The 16,308-nt window shown below is 32.4% G+C and overlaps 1 protein-coding gene and 1 long non-coding RNA gene across 2 annotated transcripts; both read left to right on the forward strand.

The window, feature by feature from the left end:
• The first annotated feature begins 911 nt into the window (after positions 1-911).
• Positions 912-15,789, forward strand: LOC18432545 (protein STRICTOSIDINE SYNTHASE-LIKE 4-like). The gene is made up of 6 exons (XM_088857101.1): positions 912-1,183; positions 2,162-2,389; positions 3,750-3,817; positions 4,103-4,339; positions 7,153-7,279; positions 15,364-15,789. Exons 1-6 carry the CDS (start codon positions 1,049-1,051, stop codon positions 15,640-15,642), a joined length of 1,074 nt encoding a protein of 357 aa, XP_088713227.1. The 5' UTR covers positions 912-1,048; the 3' UTR covers positions 15,643-15,789.
• On the forward strand, positions 13,691-14,097 carry LOC110007109 (uncharacterized). The gene is made up of 2 exons (XR_002280650.2): positions 13,691-13,782; positions 13,895-14,097. It is a non-coding gene; the product is annotated as an uncharacterized LOC110007109 (long non-coding RNA).
• Positions 15,790-16,308: the final 519 nt, after the last annotated feature.

Here is a 16,308-nt window from a genome sequence, read left to right on the forward strand (position 1 = left end):
TACTCTCTCTAAAATTTGATATAGTTTCTCTCTCTAAAAATTAAAATATGAGTTTTTCTCTCTCTCTAAAAATTTTGAAATAGTTTCTCTCTAAAAAGTTGAGATAGTTTCTCTCTCTAAAAATTTACATGTATTTTCTTTCTCTAAAATTTTGAGATAGTTTATCTCTCTAATGTTTTTTAGTAATTTTTCTCTCTAAAATTTTAACATACTTTCTCTCTCTAAAATGTTAACATACTTTCTCTCTCTAAAATTTAAAATTTGATATAGTTTCTCTCTCTAAATTTTTGAAATAGTACATCTCTCTAAAAAAATGATACTTTTTCTCTCTAAAAATTTAACATACATTCTCTCTCTAAAAGTTAAAGTTTGAGATAATTGTTTTCCCTAAAAAATATGAGATGTTGCTCTTTAAAAACTTAAAGTACTTTCTCTCTATAAATTTTCATACATACCAAATATTCCCAATGTTTTGGGTCAAAGGAGCTAATGAATGAAATCCATGGGCCTTGGAAATGCTAAAAAACAAGTTTTTGTGCGGAAATGAAATCATGAAAAAATAGATCATATTTCTATAATTTTGATTTTTTTGATTTTAAGTGCTCTAGTCATTAAACAATCGAAACGATGGATAAGGAGAATATCCAAAATATTAGAAATCAATGCCTTAAAATCCATATACCGAACAGAACCTAAATGTTGAAATTTGAAATTTGTGTGTGATGATCAAAGGGGATCTAGATTGACGCAAGCAATAAACACAAAACGCCACGGACCTCTTGGTCCCATGCCTTTATGACCACACGATTCGACCCGAGTCCTTACAACTCTTTTACTGAGAATACTCTTATCTCCACCGTACATTTGCTGATGCACATCTAGTTATTGGCCTTGAAGACACTCGGGGACTTGGTTGAGAGAGAGAAAGTAAGAGTGAAGAAGAGAGAGGGATGGTGCAGCAGAGTGAAGAAGAGAGAGGGATGGTGCAGCTCAGTCCTTAAGAACTCTTAATCCTAAGCTTCTTTTGTGGAAACTTGGGAGAGAAGAGATGGGTTTGGGAGGTGTTGTTTTAGTGATTATTCTCTCAATTGCATTTCAAATTATTGTTTTCTCTCCCATCTCACCTCATCTCCTGCTATTCCCACCTCTTCTTGCAACTTCAGCCAACAACAATCGTCTTCAGGTGAATTATGGAAATGAATCATCTTATTATTAGTGTAAGAGAGAAAGATTGGCAGGTGTACATATCATAGAGCTGTGAGAGAACCCAATCACCAATATCTCTCTCTCTCTCTCACTATTATATATATAGGACCCAACCCGGGTCCAGGTATTGGTCCAACAACTGGACCTGATGGGTAGCGTTCGGATCCAAATATTAGACCTGAACATTATTTGGGCTTGGGTCCAGGTCTATCTAGACCTTCTCGGAAACGACTTGATATTATTTAAATAATGTTTTATGTATAATATTTTAATAGTATTTAAATGAATATAATAACTATATATTTTCCTTTTAATTATAATATTTAAATGAAAAAAGATTTGTATAAGGGTGATGCCTAAACAATCAAACTTTTTAGTTATAATATTTAAATAAGTAAAAGTTTGTATATGGGTGAGGCTCTAAACAATCAAATAAAGTCACACCTCAAAAACTTCACTGTAAGATGATGTTTTGATGCTCAAAAACATTCAAATTTATCATATCGACCTCAACATGCATGGATAAAGAAAAAATAATTTCAAGTTTTGAAAATAATACATCTTGCAATTAATTTTTAGACGATTAATTTTCAGGATTTTTAAACGTTGTAGATCTGTTCGATCTATACTATTTATGAAGTTATAAATTTTATAATTAGAAATGGAAATAAATTTTCTGGCCATCACAAATATTTTCAATATTAAAACATCTGTCCACAGTATTTGAGGGTGCCCCTTACTTCCATTGTTTAGAGCCTCAGTTATGTACAAACCATATATATATATATATATGGTATGGTCGAGGTCCAGGTTTAGGTCTGATAACTTTGGGTCTGGTTTTGGGGCCGGATCCGACCCGATCCGTTGCTACCCCTGTAACACCTCTCTCTCATCTTTATTCCATCTCTTTCGTATTTGTCATATTTTCTTCCTTGAGTTTTCTTTTTCTTGACAGGCAATTACTAAGGTTGGAGAAGGATCGGTAGAAGGGCCAGAAGACATGGCAGTGGACAAGAAGAATAATGTAATGTACACAACGAGCAGGGACGGTTGGATTAAGCGGATGCATTTTAATAATAATAGCAATGAGTCTTGGGAAAATTGGAAATTTGTTGGGGGCAAAGGCTTGTTAGGACTCACCATCTCTAAAGATGGCCATCTCCTTGTTTGTGATGCCGAGAAGGTAAAAGTAGAGAGAAAGAGAGAAGAGTGAGAATTTTACAAGCACATAATTTATCATGTTGGATTTTTTTTTTTTTTTTTTTCGGTAGTTTAATGATAAGAATCACACTTGAAATATAACATTGTTAGTTGCTAACCAATAAAGCCCAAGCCTGATTCCTAATGTGAGAGACATACATCGGTTTGATCTTTGATTGAATGGTTGCCGTGAGCCAACGAATAATAATGTCATATATTAGTTATGGACTAACATCAATCTGATTTTGTTGGAAAGTCGCAGACAAGCTTCTAAAAATGTAAGAGTGACAATAATCTATGACATCATTGTCGACTCACGCTAAATAGCATAGTAGTATTGTCCATTCACTTCCTTTCGAGACCGAACTGCTCTAGGTCTCTAAACACATAACGAGAGAGAGAGAGATGCAGTGCTCAATTAGAGAGAGAGAGAGGGGGAGTGCGAGTATGTCTATGCATATGTGTGTGTTTTTTTTGGTAATTCAATGGGGAAGACAGGCCCTATCCATTTTATCAAGTAGATTAGGAATTAGTCTTTTGAAGGTGTTAGTGGCAGGAATGGAAACCACAATGTGGTGAATAGGGTGCGGGGGTGCTACCACGACCCAACCCCTTTCCGAAAGCATATGTGTGTTTTTTATATATATTGTGGAGATCCTTTTTTTTCTATTGGTATGGTTTCTATAAGGTTGCAACCTTAAACAATCGAATTAAGGCGCACCTCCAAATTTTATCATAACATGTAATTTTTGTGTCAAAAATTCTTAGGAATATTTGAAAATCTATTTTTATCTCTAATTATAAAATTTTAAACTCCAAAAATGGTTAAAAATAAGGAGATCTATAAGAATATAAAAATATTGATAATTGACGGTCTAGATAATGTGTTGCAAGATGCATTATTTCTAGGACTTAAAATTTTTTTTTTTTTTCATATTAATATATCTTGATATCGAGATGATCAATTAGAGGACTTTTCAATATTAAAACAACTTTTTTCAATAAAGTTTTGAGGTGCATCTTTAATTCTACAATTTAAGGTTGCAACCTTATATGAAAATTTTCCATATATTTACAGCATTGGTTGAATTGTCTTCAAATTATCAATCATTGGTTTCTACTCTGTTGTTAAGATCATAATGTTGTCTGTCTGGTGTCTATGCCACCTTCATGTGATTAATGAATTTGGTTGTTCCTTTTATTTGCTCTTGTTTCTAGCATTTACCTTTTTTGGGACTTTAATTTTCCTTTTTTCTTTTGAGTTTTTTGGGATTTTTCTTTTTGCCTTTTCAATTTTACCTTTTTTCCTTTTATATAATTATGTTCTTTTTCGAGATCCACAGGGATTGCTAAGGGCCGGAGAAGATGGTGTAACCCTTCTTGCTGATGAAGTGGATGGTTCCAAGATCAGGTTTACCTCTTCTTCTCAAATATTATTGCCTTTTTTATGATTTTTCCATTCATTTCTACTAAAAATAGGAGAAATCATACAAACTCAAACACATTAAAATGCTATATGATCATAAGGGAGAATAAATTCTCTGAATATAAGAATCATGTGAAAAGCTAAACAAACATTAAGACCAAGAGAAGAAATAAACTTCATTTAAGCAAAACAAAAATTCCAATAACAAAATAGAAAATGACCAAAAAATGCAAAAAAGCATAAACATATGACTCCTGTCTTGATTATAAGGTTTGCAGATGACGTAGTGGAAAGCACAGATGGGATGGTGTATTTCACTGATGCAAGTACCAAATTTGAGCTACACAGATGGTTTCTCGATGTCCTTGAAGCGAAGCCTCACGGCCGGGTTTTGAAATTTGACCCTCACACTGGAAAAACATCAGTCGTGCTCAAAGATCTGGCTTTTGCAAATGGGATTGCTCTATCACCAAGAAATGATTTTCTCATTGTTTGTGAAACATGGAAGTAAGTCTGCTCCCCAGTTTTACAATTATATTTTCCCTTTTTTTCATTTTTCATGAAAGTTTAAGAAAATTTCTTGTGTAGTTACATCTCTTTGAAGGAACATGTTTTCATCCTCAGAAATTTGAGACTCATAGGGGGTTTTAGATAAGATGGAAATAGGTTGTATGGTGACAAGTAGGTTGTAGTGGAAACTAGTGGATCCTTTTTATTATTGTCTGATACTCTGACCCGGATTAAGGAAATCCCTTCCTGGTCTGGGTTAGGTTAGGTCAAGTCCGCGACCCATCCAACGGGCTTCTCCTACCCGGGGTAGACAGGTCAGATTTGGAATTAGCCCCGTAGCGGCAGGTCATGTAACATTATGCTTTAGCAGTCAATATCTGAGGCACCCAAGTCAAGTCGTTGTACCTTAACCGCGGTGGCATGTGTGCCTGTAGGGACTAGCAAGAGATTCTTACTAACGCACCTCTTATCGATCTTTGCCTGGTACAAGAATCCCCTTGAGTTATCCAGGTTTTCCTTGACTCTTGATGTCAAAAAGAAGCTTCATTACTGAAAACTTTGGATAGCTCCCTTATGAGTTTCTTTTCTTCATTATGTAGTTCAAGTTTTGTTGGATGGGACTGAAGTTGTTCTTGTATCAACTCTAATTGGTATTCTAAAAGTCGGATAATAAGATGAATCGAATCAAAGTTTCTCGAACTTCTATTATAAAATAACATAACTTTGGTACAAAAATATCATGATTAACTTCTTTTTGTCAGACGTGAAATTAAGCAACTAGGGGTTTACTATTGACTGTACATGAAGTTCAATAAATAATCCTTAGACCTCGTGCACACAAATATTATCAAGCAGTCCAAAGTTCAATAAATAATCCTTAGACCTCGTGCACAAAAATATTATCAAGTTGTCCAATTTTACATCTAATGGCTTGGGGAGTTCATAACTTTTGGGTAAAAATAACAGCCTCATTAGACAACACTTTTTAAGTATCTACAAACCATTGGACATGTATCTACCATAAGAAATAGATGGATCCAAGTAGTACTTACTAACTAAGATGAGTAATTCAAATGAACTAATAATAAATACTTTTTTCTAAAAAATTTGTCGTTAATTCTACTCATGTTTAATATTTCATATTATTGTTTTTTAATTTGAATTTTGAATGCTTTCTAATTGATTTTGGACACAGATACCTTGGGGGTATTTCAATAGTAGGAATGGAATCTAGGATGTAGTATTGCAGACGCCAACTGCAAACCAATTAAGCCCAAACCCTATTCCTTGGATGTCATTTGTGTTGAGAAAAAAGTTATGTAACTATTTTCAACATTAGGATTTTCTTATCTAACTTATAGCATAGAAATATTTCTAAATGTTGTTTTCAATTTTCTTATTTTCAATTTTCTTATTTCTCCTCCCTAGTTTATTTTGTTCAAATTATTTTTATATACTATATGAGAATTTTTATTATCTATGGTTTAATTATTCTCATTTTTTATTTTCTATGGTTTAACTATTCTTATTGTTGTTTCTTCTCTGTAGTTTATTTATTGAAAATATGTTTGGATAATAACTGAAACAGTTTATTTGTTGAAAATATGTTTGGATAATAACTGAAACAGTTTATTTATTTCCACCGGCTATCATTTGATTCTTGAGAGATTTCTAAGGGCAAAAGCCTATCTAAAAGGAAGTCTTATCTAAGATATGACTTGCCATTTGAGAGCAAAAGTCGTGTCTATATGTTTTTTCTCCTTCATACACAACATAGATAAATTGCCGTGCTAAGGTGATGTGGTGGAAATTGGAAAAATGATTATGAGCACACAATTTTGTCAATTGTGGTATAAAAAAGTTTTTTTTTTTTTAAAGTCGAGCTATCAAAGACATTCATATTTTTCCCGTTATTATTTTATAATATTTTTTACTATTGTTATTATTATTATTATTATTATACTCTTCTTTTTAAAAAAAATATATAAAATAACTGACGATTTGATGTTATTATTGTCCAAATATTGTGTGTTGGAATGAAATGAAACAAAGCAATAGCTTTGAGCCCCTGGGCACGTTCGGTAACGTGAAAAAACTCCTTCACATAGTTTGGTATGGGAGTTTTTTTAGAATCAAATGGATGCTAATTTGTGTTAAAAAATATGTTGTGAGCAAAAAAAACCCTTTTGGTCACATGAAAACGTTTTTTTTATGTGAATACTGTCACGGAAGTACTTTCACGCGCACCAAATATTTATCATTTCAAAACAACCAAGACCCATATTGATGCTTAGAACCACAGTCTTTTGAATTTATTATTTTTTAGTAATTCAATGGGGAAGACAAGCTTCAAACCATTTTTTTAATAGATTAGGGAGTTACATTTTGAGAGTGTTAATTGGGAATGTGGTAACTGGGTGTGGGGATGCTACCACCACGACCCCAGCCCCTTTCCTAAGAACACAAATAAAACAATGGTTATAAAAGTGATATGTCATTAGGATTTGGGTCCCTACCCTTTGGTAAGAATCGAGTCAAATACCTCACCATGAGACTTGGCAATACTACCGTCAAGGCCTCAGGCCATTCTAAAAAAATGTTATAAGTCAGTGGGAATTGGGCCCCTATCTTTTGGTGAGAATAGAGTAAGGGAACTCATCATAGGGCTTGTCAATACTACCGCCAATGTCCCATTTGAGCTGAATTCCAAAAGATAGCATAAGTAGATTTTCAATTGAACTTTTTATTACCACAAGGAATCGAAAAAATATGATGAAATTATTTAAGCTGGAGGGCCTTTTGTGTGTCAGATTCCGGTGCCTCAAACATTGGCTCAATGAAGACAGACCCACCGAGGTTTTCGTTGAGAATTTACCTGGAGGCCCTGACAACATCAACCTGGCAGAAGATGGATCCTTTTGGATTGCACTATTAGAGGTATGAATTTTTTAAAGGGATTGTATACTATGAGATCATTTATCTTTATTATAAGGAGGTCCCAATTGTTGATAGCTATTAGATATCAAATTGGATGGATAGGGGTATATTATAAAATTCGATAAATTTTTGTTTTTTGAATTGTGATTCTAGTCAATGACACACTCTTAACCACCTAATCTGAGATCTGACGAACAAAATGATTGTGACCTCCTTGTACTAAAAATAAACCGTCGCTTTATATATATTGTCATTTCTTAAAGTGGAGAACATAGTTACAAGATCAATGAACAAATATATATCGGCAAATCGAAAAACTGTGCTAAATTGGTTTTGGTCTAAATTGGTGGTGAAAAACTAGAGGAAAATTAGATAAGGTAGCGAATTATGAATATTAAATGGAGTAAAAAAACTTGGGCAAGTACTGATTACATCTATGAAGTATAATTTGCAGAGGGAATGATATTATCAATACAATAAATTCAGTGAATATAATTCCTTTTATTGGTTTAACAATCATTGATCCAACTCGGAATCGGTTGAATTGGATCAAAATGGTCACCTCCTATCCATTTTTACTATCGGACTAGGGAACTGGCCGAGCTCACATGAATTGCATGAATTGTCTGGATCACTAAATAGAACAAGTCATTTCCAAAGTTACCCAGAGAGACAGAGTATCAAGGGCGGTCAAATTATCTTACAAAATCATTCGAAGTGTCGAACCACCTGATTAACACTAGGAGTGCTATTTTAAAGTTCTATTCACTCAACTAGCTCTTAAAAATATTAACACTAGGAGTGCTATTTTAAAGTTCTATTCACTCAACTAGCTCTTAAAAATATATAATAAAAAATTGACAAAATTGCCTTTATTACGATTTTTTTAACACTAAAAAGTAAGCACATTTTGGTAATTTCTCTAATTAAATAGCCTTAAACAAATGTCAAAAATACCCTTAATTGTTCAGTGTTAACAACATGAATCGCCAAATAATGATAATACCCTGGTTGTTCAGGGTCAGCAATACATATCACAATTTGTCACTGTAAACATTGGCTCCATGTTGCTAAATCGAAACAACCATGGGTATTCGTCATTTTTTTTAGGTAAATGAGGGCAAATTATCAAAAGGAAAAGCTTTATATAATGTTGCAGCCTTATACTATAAAACTAAAGTGTACCTCAAAAATCCAATGGGAAAAGAGCGTTTAGAAGTTCGAGAACCTTCCAATTGATCATCTTGACTTCGAGATGTATTGAAATAAACCAAAAAAAAATTAAGTCTTAAACATAGTCTATCTGGTAGCAAATCATCCGGACCATCTATTTTCTTGGATTTTCAAGTGCTTATAAACCTGTCCGAACTGTGCTATTTTTAAAATTTTAAATTTCTTGAATATAGATTTTCAAGTTATAATAAAGTTTTCAACATTAGAACTACATCTCCTAGTAAAATTTTGCGATGTGCCTTGCTTCTATAGTATAGGGTGGGTACCTTATACAAACCTCACCCATGGTTATTCAAGGTTCCCACTCCCAATGAGTGCAAGCATATTTTAAAGGAAAAAGTTTATATAAGTGCGAGGCTCCAAACAATCAAATTAGGGTGCACTTCAAATATTTCACTAGGAAGTTGTTTTGATGTTCAAATATCCCAAAATTGATCATCTCGACTTCAAGATGTATGGACATGAGAAAATGGTTTTCAAGTTTTCATAGATCTACTCGATCTACATTATTTGTAAAGCTTTAAATTTTATAATTAGATATAAAAATATATTTTAAGGCTATCAAAGAGATTTTTATAATTGAAACCATATTTCTCGACACTATTTGAAGGTCTATACAAAGCGCACCCTATTTTAAAAGTATCTCAGTGAGATAAAACTTAAAAAGGTATACCCTTAATGTTAAATAATGTGAAATAGGATACTTTCATATGATTTTGTAAGGTAATTTGATCCCTTAAACTAAAATTTTCCCTTACAAAAGCCCTTCTAGAGCATTATAAACCATATTTTATTATTTAGACATTTTGATTCAAACATTTCAAATTAGACACAATGAATTTGATTCAAGTAATTTTAAAATTATCGTATTTAAAAAATCGCATTTTGAGTAAGGCAAAATTGATTCGAACATTTGAATCAGATTTTTTGAATTGTATCTGAATGTTTTAACAATTTGACGGAAATTTTGAATCAGGAGGAAATCAACCTAGCTTATAATCAAAGCAAACTTTGAAGTGTTTATAGATGCCAAAATGTCCATTTTTTCCCAAAAATTGGGAGATCTACCCAAAATGGGGTCAAAATCAGCCCAAAATATTGGTGAAAGTTATTGTTTTGCCAAAATGCTAATAATCAGCCCTAAAAATGTTTTTCGAATCAATCATATTTTGAATTGTTTCATTTTTTAATTAAATTTCAACTAATTTCAACAAAATTTTGGCCATATTCCAATTAGCAAATATTAAATGTTTTTTCGATAAAAACTTCTTGAATCGAAAAAATACTTAAATCAAATCCTTTTTTTGACGAGGTCGTGAAATTGTTTTTCAATCAAACAAGCATTTTCTTTTAGGAAAAAGTTTATATAAGGATGCTACCTTATAATGTAGAAATACGGATGCCCCTCAAAAATCCATCAGAAAAGGTAGTTTTAATGTTGAAAAACCCTTTGATTGATCATCTCGACATCAAAATGTATGACTATAAAAAATAAAAATATTTTAAGTCTTAAAAATAGTACATTTTACAACATATTATCTACACCGTCCGTTTTCAAAATTTTCATATGTTTATAGATCTACTTGATTTTAACCATTTTTTAAATTTAAAATTTAATAAAAATAGATTTTGAGATAATTCTAAGAACATTTTACATCAAAATTATATACCATGATAAAATTTGGAAGTACACTTTACCTCTAGATCTACAGATGCATCCGTACGCAAACTGCACCTTTTCTTTTAATCCAACGTTTTTATGTTGTTTTTAGTTTGTTTATTTTTTCTTATAATTTTAGTGGGATTGCCAATTTGGATTGGGATCAATGATTTTGACTCTAGCGACTCAATTCCAATTTTTAAAGGAAAAAGTTTATATAAGGGCGAGTTTCTAAACAATCAAATTAAGACACCTTTTAAAAATTCATAAGAAGATGTTGTCCCGGTTTTTTAAAATCCGCAATTCGATCATCTAAACCTCAAGATTTATGGACAAGAGAAAAAATAAATTTTAAGTCTTGGAAATAGTGCATCTTATAATGAGTTATCTAGGCCGTCAATTTTCTAGTTTTTTAAGTATTTATAGATTTACTCTATCTACATTATTTTTTAATATTTAAATTTTATAATTAAAATGAAAATAAATTTTCAGGTTATCATAAAAATTTCTAACACTAAAACAACATATTTCGGCACTATTTGAAGATACACCTTATTTTAAATGTTTAGAGCATCAACCTTATACGGACCACACCAATTTTTAAAACACTCGTACGAATATGATGATTTATAGCACTCTGGGTCCTACTTGACAAATATTTTCTTCTAAATTTTCATTAAACGCAAAAAAAGTGTAATATGCATCCGCCAGTGTCATAAAATATATAATAATTTATCAAGAGCATATATTGAACTATCAATAGTTATATTAAAAAGCTACATTATGTTAACAAATAATACGAAACAACACCCCTGTAAAGAGTAAAAACCAATGTTTGGGAAAACAAAAGGGAAAAAAAACTCTCCAAAAAATTAAAAGAGTGAAACACAAAGATTTACATAGTGCGACAATCGCTTATATCCACATAGCAACAAATTTATTATCTACTAATTAGAAAAACGACATGTAGGTGTAGAGAATATAAAGTTTTCAAACTCTCTCACAAGCCTCTCTTTTTTTTGTTTCTTTTTGTTTTCTTCTTTTCTTTTTTTTTCTTTTTTTTTTTATTCGAAAAGACCAACCCAAGGCCCCAAGAGCTTACCCTTTTCTCTCTCTATCTTTGTACCATTTCTTTCTCTCTACACAGTTTGGAACACAAGAATATACCTACATGAGCTATAACTATCTCATTCCCACTTATTACAAGTTAGAAAAGTCTCTATTTCTCCCCTATAGAAATCACGAGTTTCTAAATCCAAAAGGATTCACCTTTCTTATGTAATACGATCTTCCCAAGCCTATGGATATCGCAAGATAATGAAACATATCAAGTCCCTTACAACTAGGAAACATGTAGCCATGTACTAACTCTCCCACTTGAAGACATTATTTCTATTCGGACTTAGTCTACTACGAGAAATTGCGGCCCATTATTTATTGATCATCAAGTAACTGCAAGACTCAAAGAAATTCTACTCCAAGTAATCTTCTTCTTCCTAAATGGACTTAGTCAACATATTTGTTAGATTGTCGTCAATATGAATTGTCTACAATAAAAATTTTCCATCATTTACTATATATAGACAAAGTGATACTGAACATCAATATACTTAGTCCCATCATACAAAGTTGTATTCTTTGCTAAAATCAAAGTAGTGTAATTATCACAATGAAGCAGTATCCCTTCTTTCATCTTCTACTTTATCATCGACAAAGTGATATTGAACATCAATATACTTAGTCCTATCATACGAGGTTGGATTCCTTTTTAAAATCAAAGTACTGTAGTTATCACAATGAAGCAGTATCCCTTATTTCATTACTCAAAACTCACCAACTTGATTACCCAAATCGACTCTTTAGATACATAAGTGACATATACTCGGCTTTTGTAGGAGACATACACCATAAACTGCAACCTCAATAACTAACCAAATCTAAAAAGATTTACCTTTCTTATGTAATAGGATCTTCTCAAGCCTAAGGCTATCACTAGATAATTAAAAATATTAAGTTCCTTACAACTAATAAACAGGAGTCATGTACTAACATTCTCCCACTTGAAGGCATTATTTCTATTCTGACTAGGCTGCTACAAGAATTCTTTGCCTGCTATTTACTAATCATCAAATAACCACAAGACCTTATGAAATTTTATTCCAAGTGAACTCCCTCTTACTAAATGGGCTTAAAGACAATGTATTTACTAGATTGTCGTCAGTATAAATTTTCTATAGTAAATTTATTTCATCTTCTACCACACCATGGACAAAATTAATACTAAATATCAATATGCTTAGTCCTATCATGCAAAGTTGGATTACTTACTGAAACCAAAGTACTCTAGTTATCACAACGAAGCAGTATCCCTTCTTTCACAACTCCAAACTCACCAACTTGATTAGTCAAATTGGTTTTTTAGATGCATGAGTAAGTAACATATACTCAGCTTTTGTAGAAGACATGCACCACAAATTGCAACCTCAATAACTAACTAATTGCACCACCACTCAAACATAAAAAACACACCCGATAGTAGACCTTCTTTTATCTAATTCACTTGCAAAATCTACAACAACATAACTTGCAATTCTCAAATCCTTCATACTAAAATGAATACTAGCATTACAAATTCCCTTTTAATAACTAAGGATTCTCTTCACAGTAGTCTAGTGATCATGGCCAAGATTTTCTATGTACGTGCTCATAACTCTCACTGCTTATGTTGTATCATGCCAAGTACTGACCATAACAAACTAAGGCTCCCTACAATTAATGGATACAACACTCGAGACATCTATGTATTCTATGCTTCAATGCTAGGACATTGTTTCAAATATAGCCTCATATGCACAAAAGGTAGGGTATTAATAGGTTTAGCATTATGCATATTGAAGCATAGCAGAATCTTTTCTCCATAACACTTCTAAATTAACCAAATTCTTCTATTGTTTCTAGTCTCTAAATACACTCAACCCTATAATTTGATTAACCGCTCTCAAATCTTTCCTCTCAAATTCCTAGCCAACGAAGCTTACGTGTTGCAACATTCTCTTTATTTGGCCTTACAACAATCATCTCATCAACATACAAAAACAATATATTAAAGTTTATATAACAATAACCGCAAAAATAAGCACAATGTTCATATCTATGGATTTATACCAACACCTTGGATTCTTTTATAATCTATACAATGATTTATTGAGCAAACAAACCAAATTCTCTTTATCTTCATCTATAAAACCTTTAGGTTAGGTCATAAAAATTTATTCTTTAAGTCACCATCTAAGAAAGTAGTTTTCACGTATAATTATTCCAACTCTAAATTAAGAACAATCGCCATAGCTAAAACAACTCAAATAGTAGTCACATGCACAAGTTTTCCCAACCAAACGAGTTTTGTACCTTTTAGCAATATCATTAGAACATTTCTTCTTTATAAAGACCTAACTGCAACTAATTGCTTTCGCCCGTCTGGTAATTCAACTCGGTTCCATATTTTATTTTTCTACAAGGCCTCCATCTTCTATTCCATGGATGCTCTCCATTGACCGACTGCGTCAACCTCATATGCCTGACAATAAGAAATTGGCTTGTTTTTTAATAGGTAAGCATATGACAAGACATAGTTATTAAGCTTTACCGTAGCCTTTCTAGGTTTTCATGTCTTCTTAATTTGATAGCAACTAAATATTCTTCTATCTCTTGGACAATTTCAGGCTCTTGGTCCTGATCACCATCTCGCTAGTTCTTATGGTGCATTTCACCTCAACAATTTTAGTATCTGGCTCACCTTTCTTTCTCTACACTGAATTTTCATTGAAAATAATATCTAAGCTAACTATAATCTTACAATAAGTATGATTCCACAATCTATACTCCTTGTTACCATCTACATAGCCAAAAAAATGCATTTTTTGGATGTTGCATCTAGCTTAGATCTCTTCTCCTTTGAAATCTAACAATATGTGTCGCACTCAAAAGTACAAAGGAAAAAATAATCACTTGATTTACCTATTCAAACCTCTTCTCATATCTTGTAATCAATAGCAGTGCTTGGAAGACCTGTTGATCAGAAAACAAGTTGTACAAATTGCTTCTATCAAAAACACTATTCTAACTCAACAGTTCTCAACACATTCTTGACACGTTCCATAATGGTAATTGTGATGAGTAATGCTTTGATTACAAGTTGTTATTATTAATAAAAATGCAGTTTAACCATTTTCGTCTCACCTTATGGGTTGGATACAGAGTAAGGGCTCATACTTTGGGACCTTATTTTCGAGCAACCTACAAATCTCTACTCTCCTTCAAGCATCATTGGTGACATCCAGCCATAAATAGGCTAATTCTCTCTAAAAGAAATACTTGTATGTCAACTTTTTTTGGTATATAAGTGAGAAAGGGGTTATCCTACTTATAGTAGACATGAAACTCAAGACTTCATGTTGTAGCACCCATCACCCTAACCAACTAAGGGTTGAGTCCATTTCTAATACTTGTATATTATAAATTACTGAATCTGTCATGATTTATAATAAAGAAGCCTAAGAATAAAAAACCATTTTGAAATAGATGCTTCTTTATTAATTACCTTTGTCCCTCAAAGTCCAACTAGAATTTAGAAACTACCTACAATTACTTCTTATTACTACATGGTTTTAGTATGAGTAATCATTTACCTGAATTTTTTTAGTAGGAATGACAAATAAAAATTTGTCATGAGCCGGGGTTGCACAATGGTTAAATATGGCCATTACTTCCCAATATTGCTTGCAAAATATTTAGGACTAGTTTGGAGAAATCAATTTCTCGGCTATTTGTTTCCTCAACAATTTAGAATAAAAAATGGCCCAACTCGGTCTGCTCTACCGAACAAGCAACCGATAATCAATGAAATGGCGAGCCAAAAATTCCATGGCGCTTGTGATCCTCAAAAAAAAAAAAAAAAAGGAAATAGATGTTGCTTCTATAAGGCCTAGACTTTATGAAAAAAGTACAGCCTTATTTTGAAATTTCATTCAAAAAACAGTTCATCATACGAACCCACGATGGCTCTAAAATTTATTTCCACCACTAATTATAAAATTAGTAGGTCAAAAAAACGGGTACAAAGCTCCTGATCTCACGTCTTACAGTCCCTAACAAACTTGTTCTTATTTTTTCTCTGTTTTTTCTTGTTCAGCTGAGGTCATACGGTACAGATACTATCCATCGATCTAAGGTGGCCAAACACATCATTGCAACATTCCCATGGCTATGTGATTGGTTTGTGGACCTCAAGAAGAGGGCATCTGTTGTAAAAGTTGGGGCAGATGGAAGCATTTCCCATATATTCAACGATCAAACAGGAAAAGTCATAACGTTTGTCACCTCTGCCCTAGAGTTCGATGGCAATCTTTATTTGGGAAGCCTAAACACAAACTTCGTCGGAAAATTACAACTTGATCGACACCAGAAATAAATTATGGTACCAATTGTGATCATTGGATCGATCCAGATTCAATCTGGGCCGTTGGGCTTACACTGTTCCATGATATATAGGTGCAATTTGTATAGAACCGAGATTCTAAACAATTAAAATAAATCGCACCTTCAAATATTATCGAGATATGTAATCTCAATGCTGCAAATCTTTGTGATAGCCTTGAAATATGTTTTTATCTTTAATTATAAAATTTAAAGCTTAAAAAATAGTGTAGATTGAACATATCTATGAAAATCTTGAAAATTGACGGTCCAAAAATGTGTTACAAGATGCACTATTTCCAAAACTCAAAATCAATTTTTTTTCTCATGTTCATGCATCTTGATATTGAGATGACCAATTTGAGGATATTTAGGCATCAAAACAACCTCTTCAGTGAAATTTTTGAGGTGGGTTCTAATTTGATCGTTTAGAGCCTCCGCGCTATATATATATATATATATATATATATATATATATATATATATATATATATATATATATATAAGTAATGATCCTATAAGACCCTCTCACACCCATATGTGTAGGATCTCAAAGAATCACCATTAAATTTGACACATATCTCTAAAAAAATTATCGCATAGGTGTGGATCTTAACTTTTCTAGAGATCCATACCAAATTTAATGGTGATCCTTTAAAAT

This window comes from Amborella trichopoda, chromosome 13 (assembly GCF_054954075.1).
Source record: "Amborella trichopoda isolate Santa Cruz 75 chromosome 13, AtrichopodaSantaCruz75HAP2 v2.0, whole genome shotgun sequence".
In the NCBI taxonomy this organism is placed as follows: domain Eukaryota; kingdom Viridiplantae; phylum Streptophyta; class Magnoliopsida; order Amborellales; family Amborellaceae; genus Amborella; species Amborella trichopoda.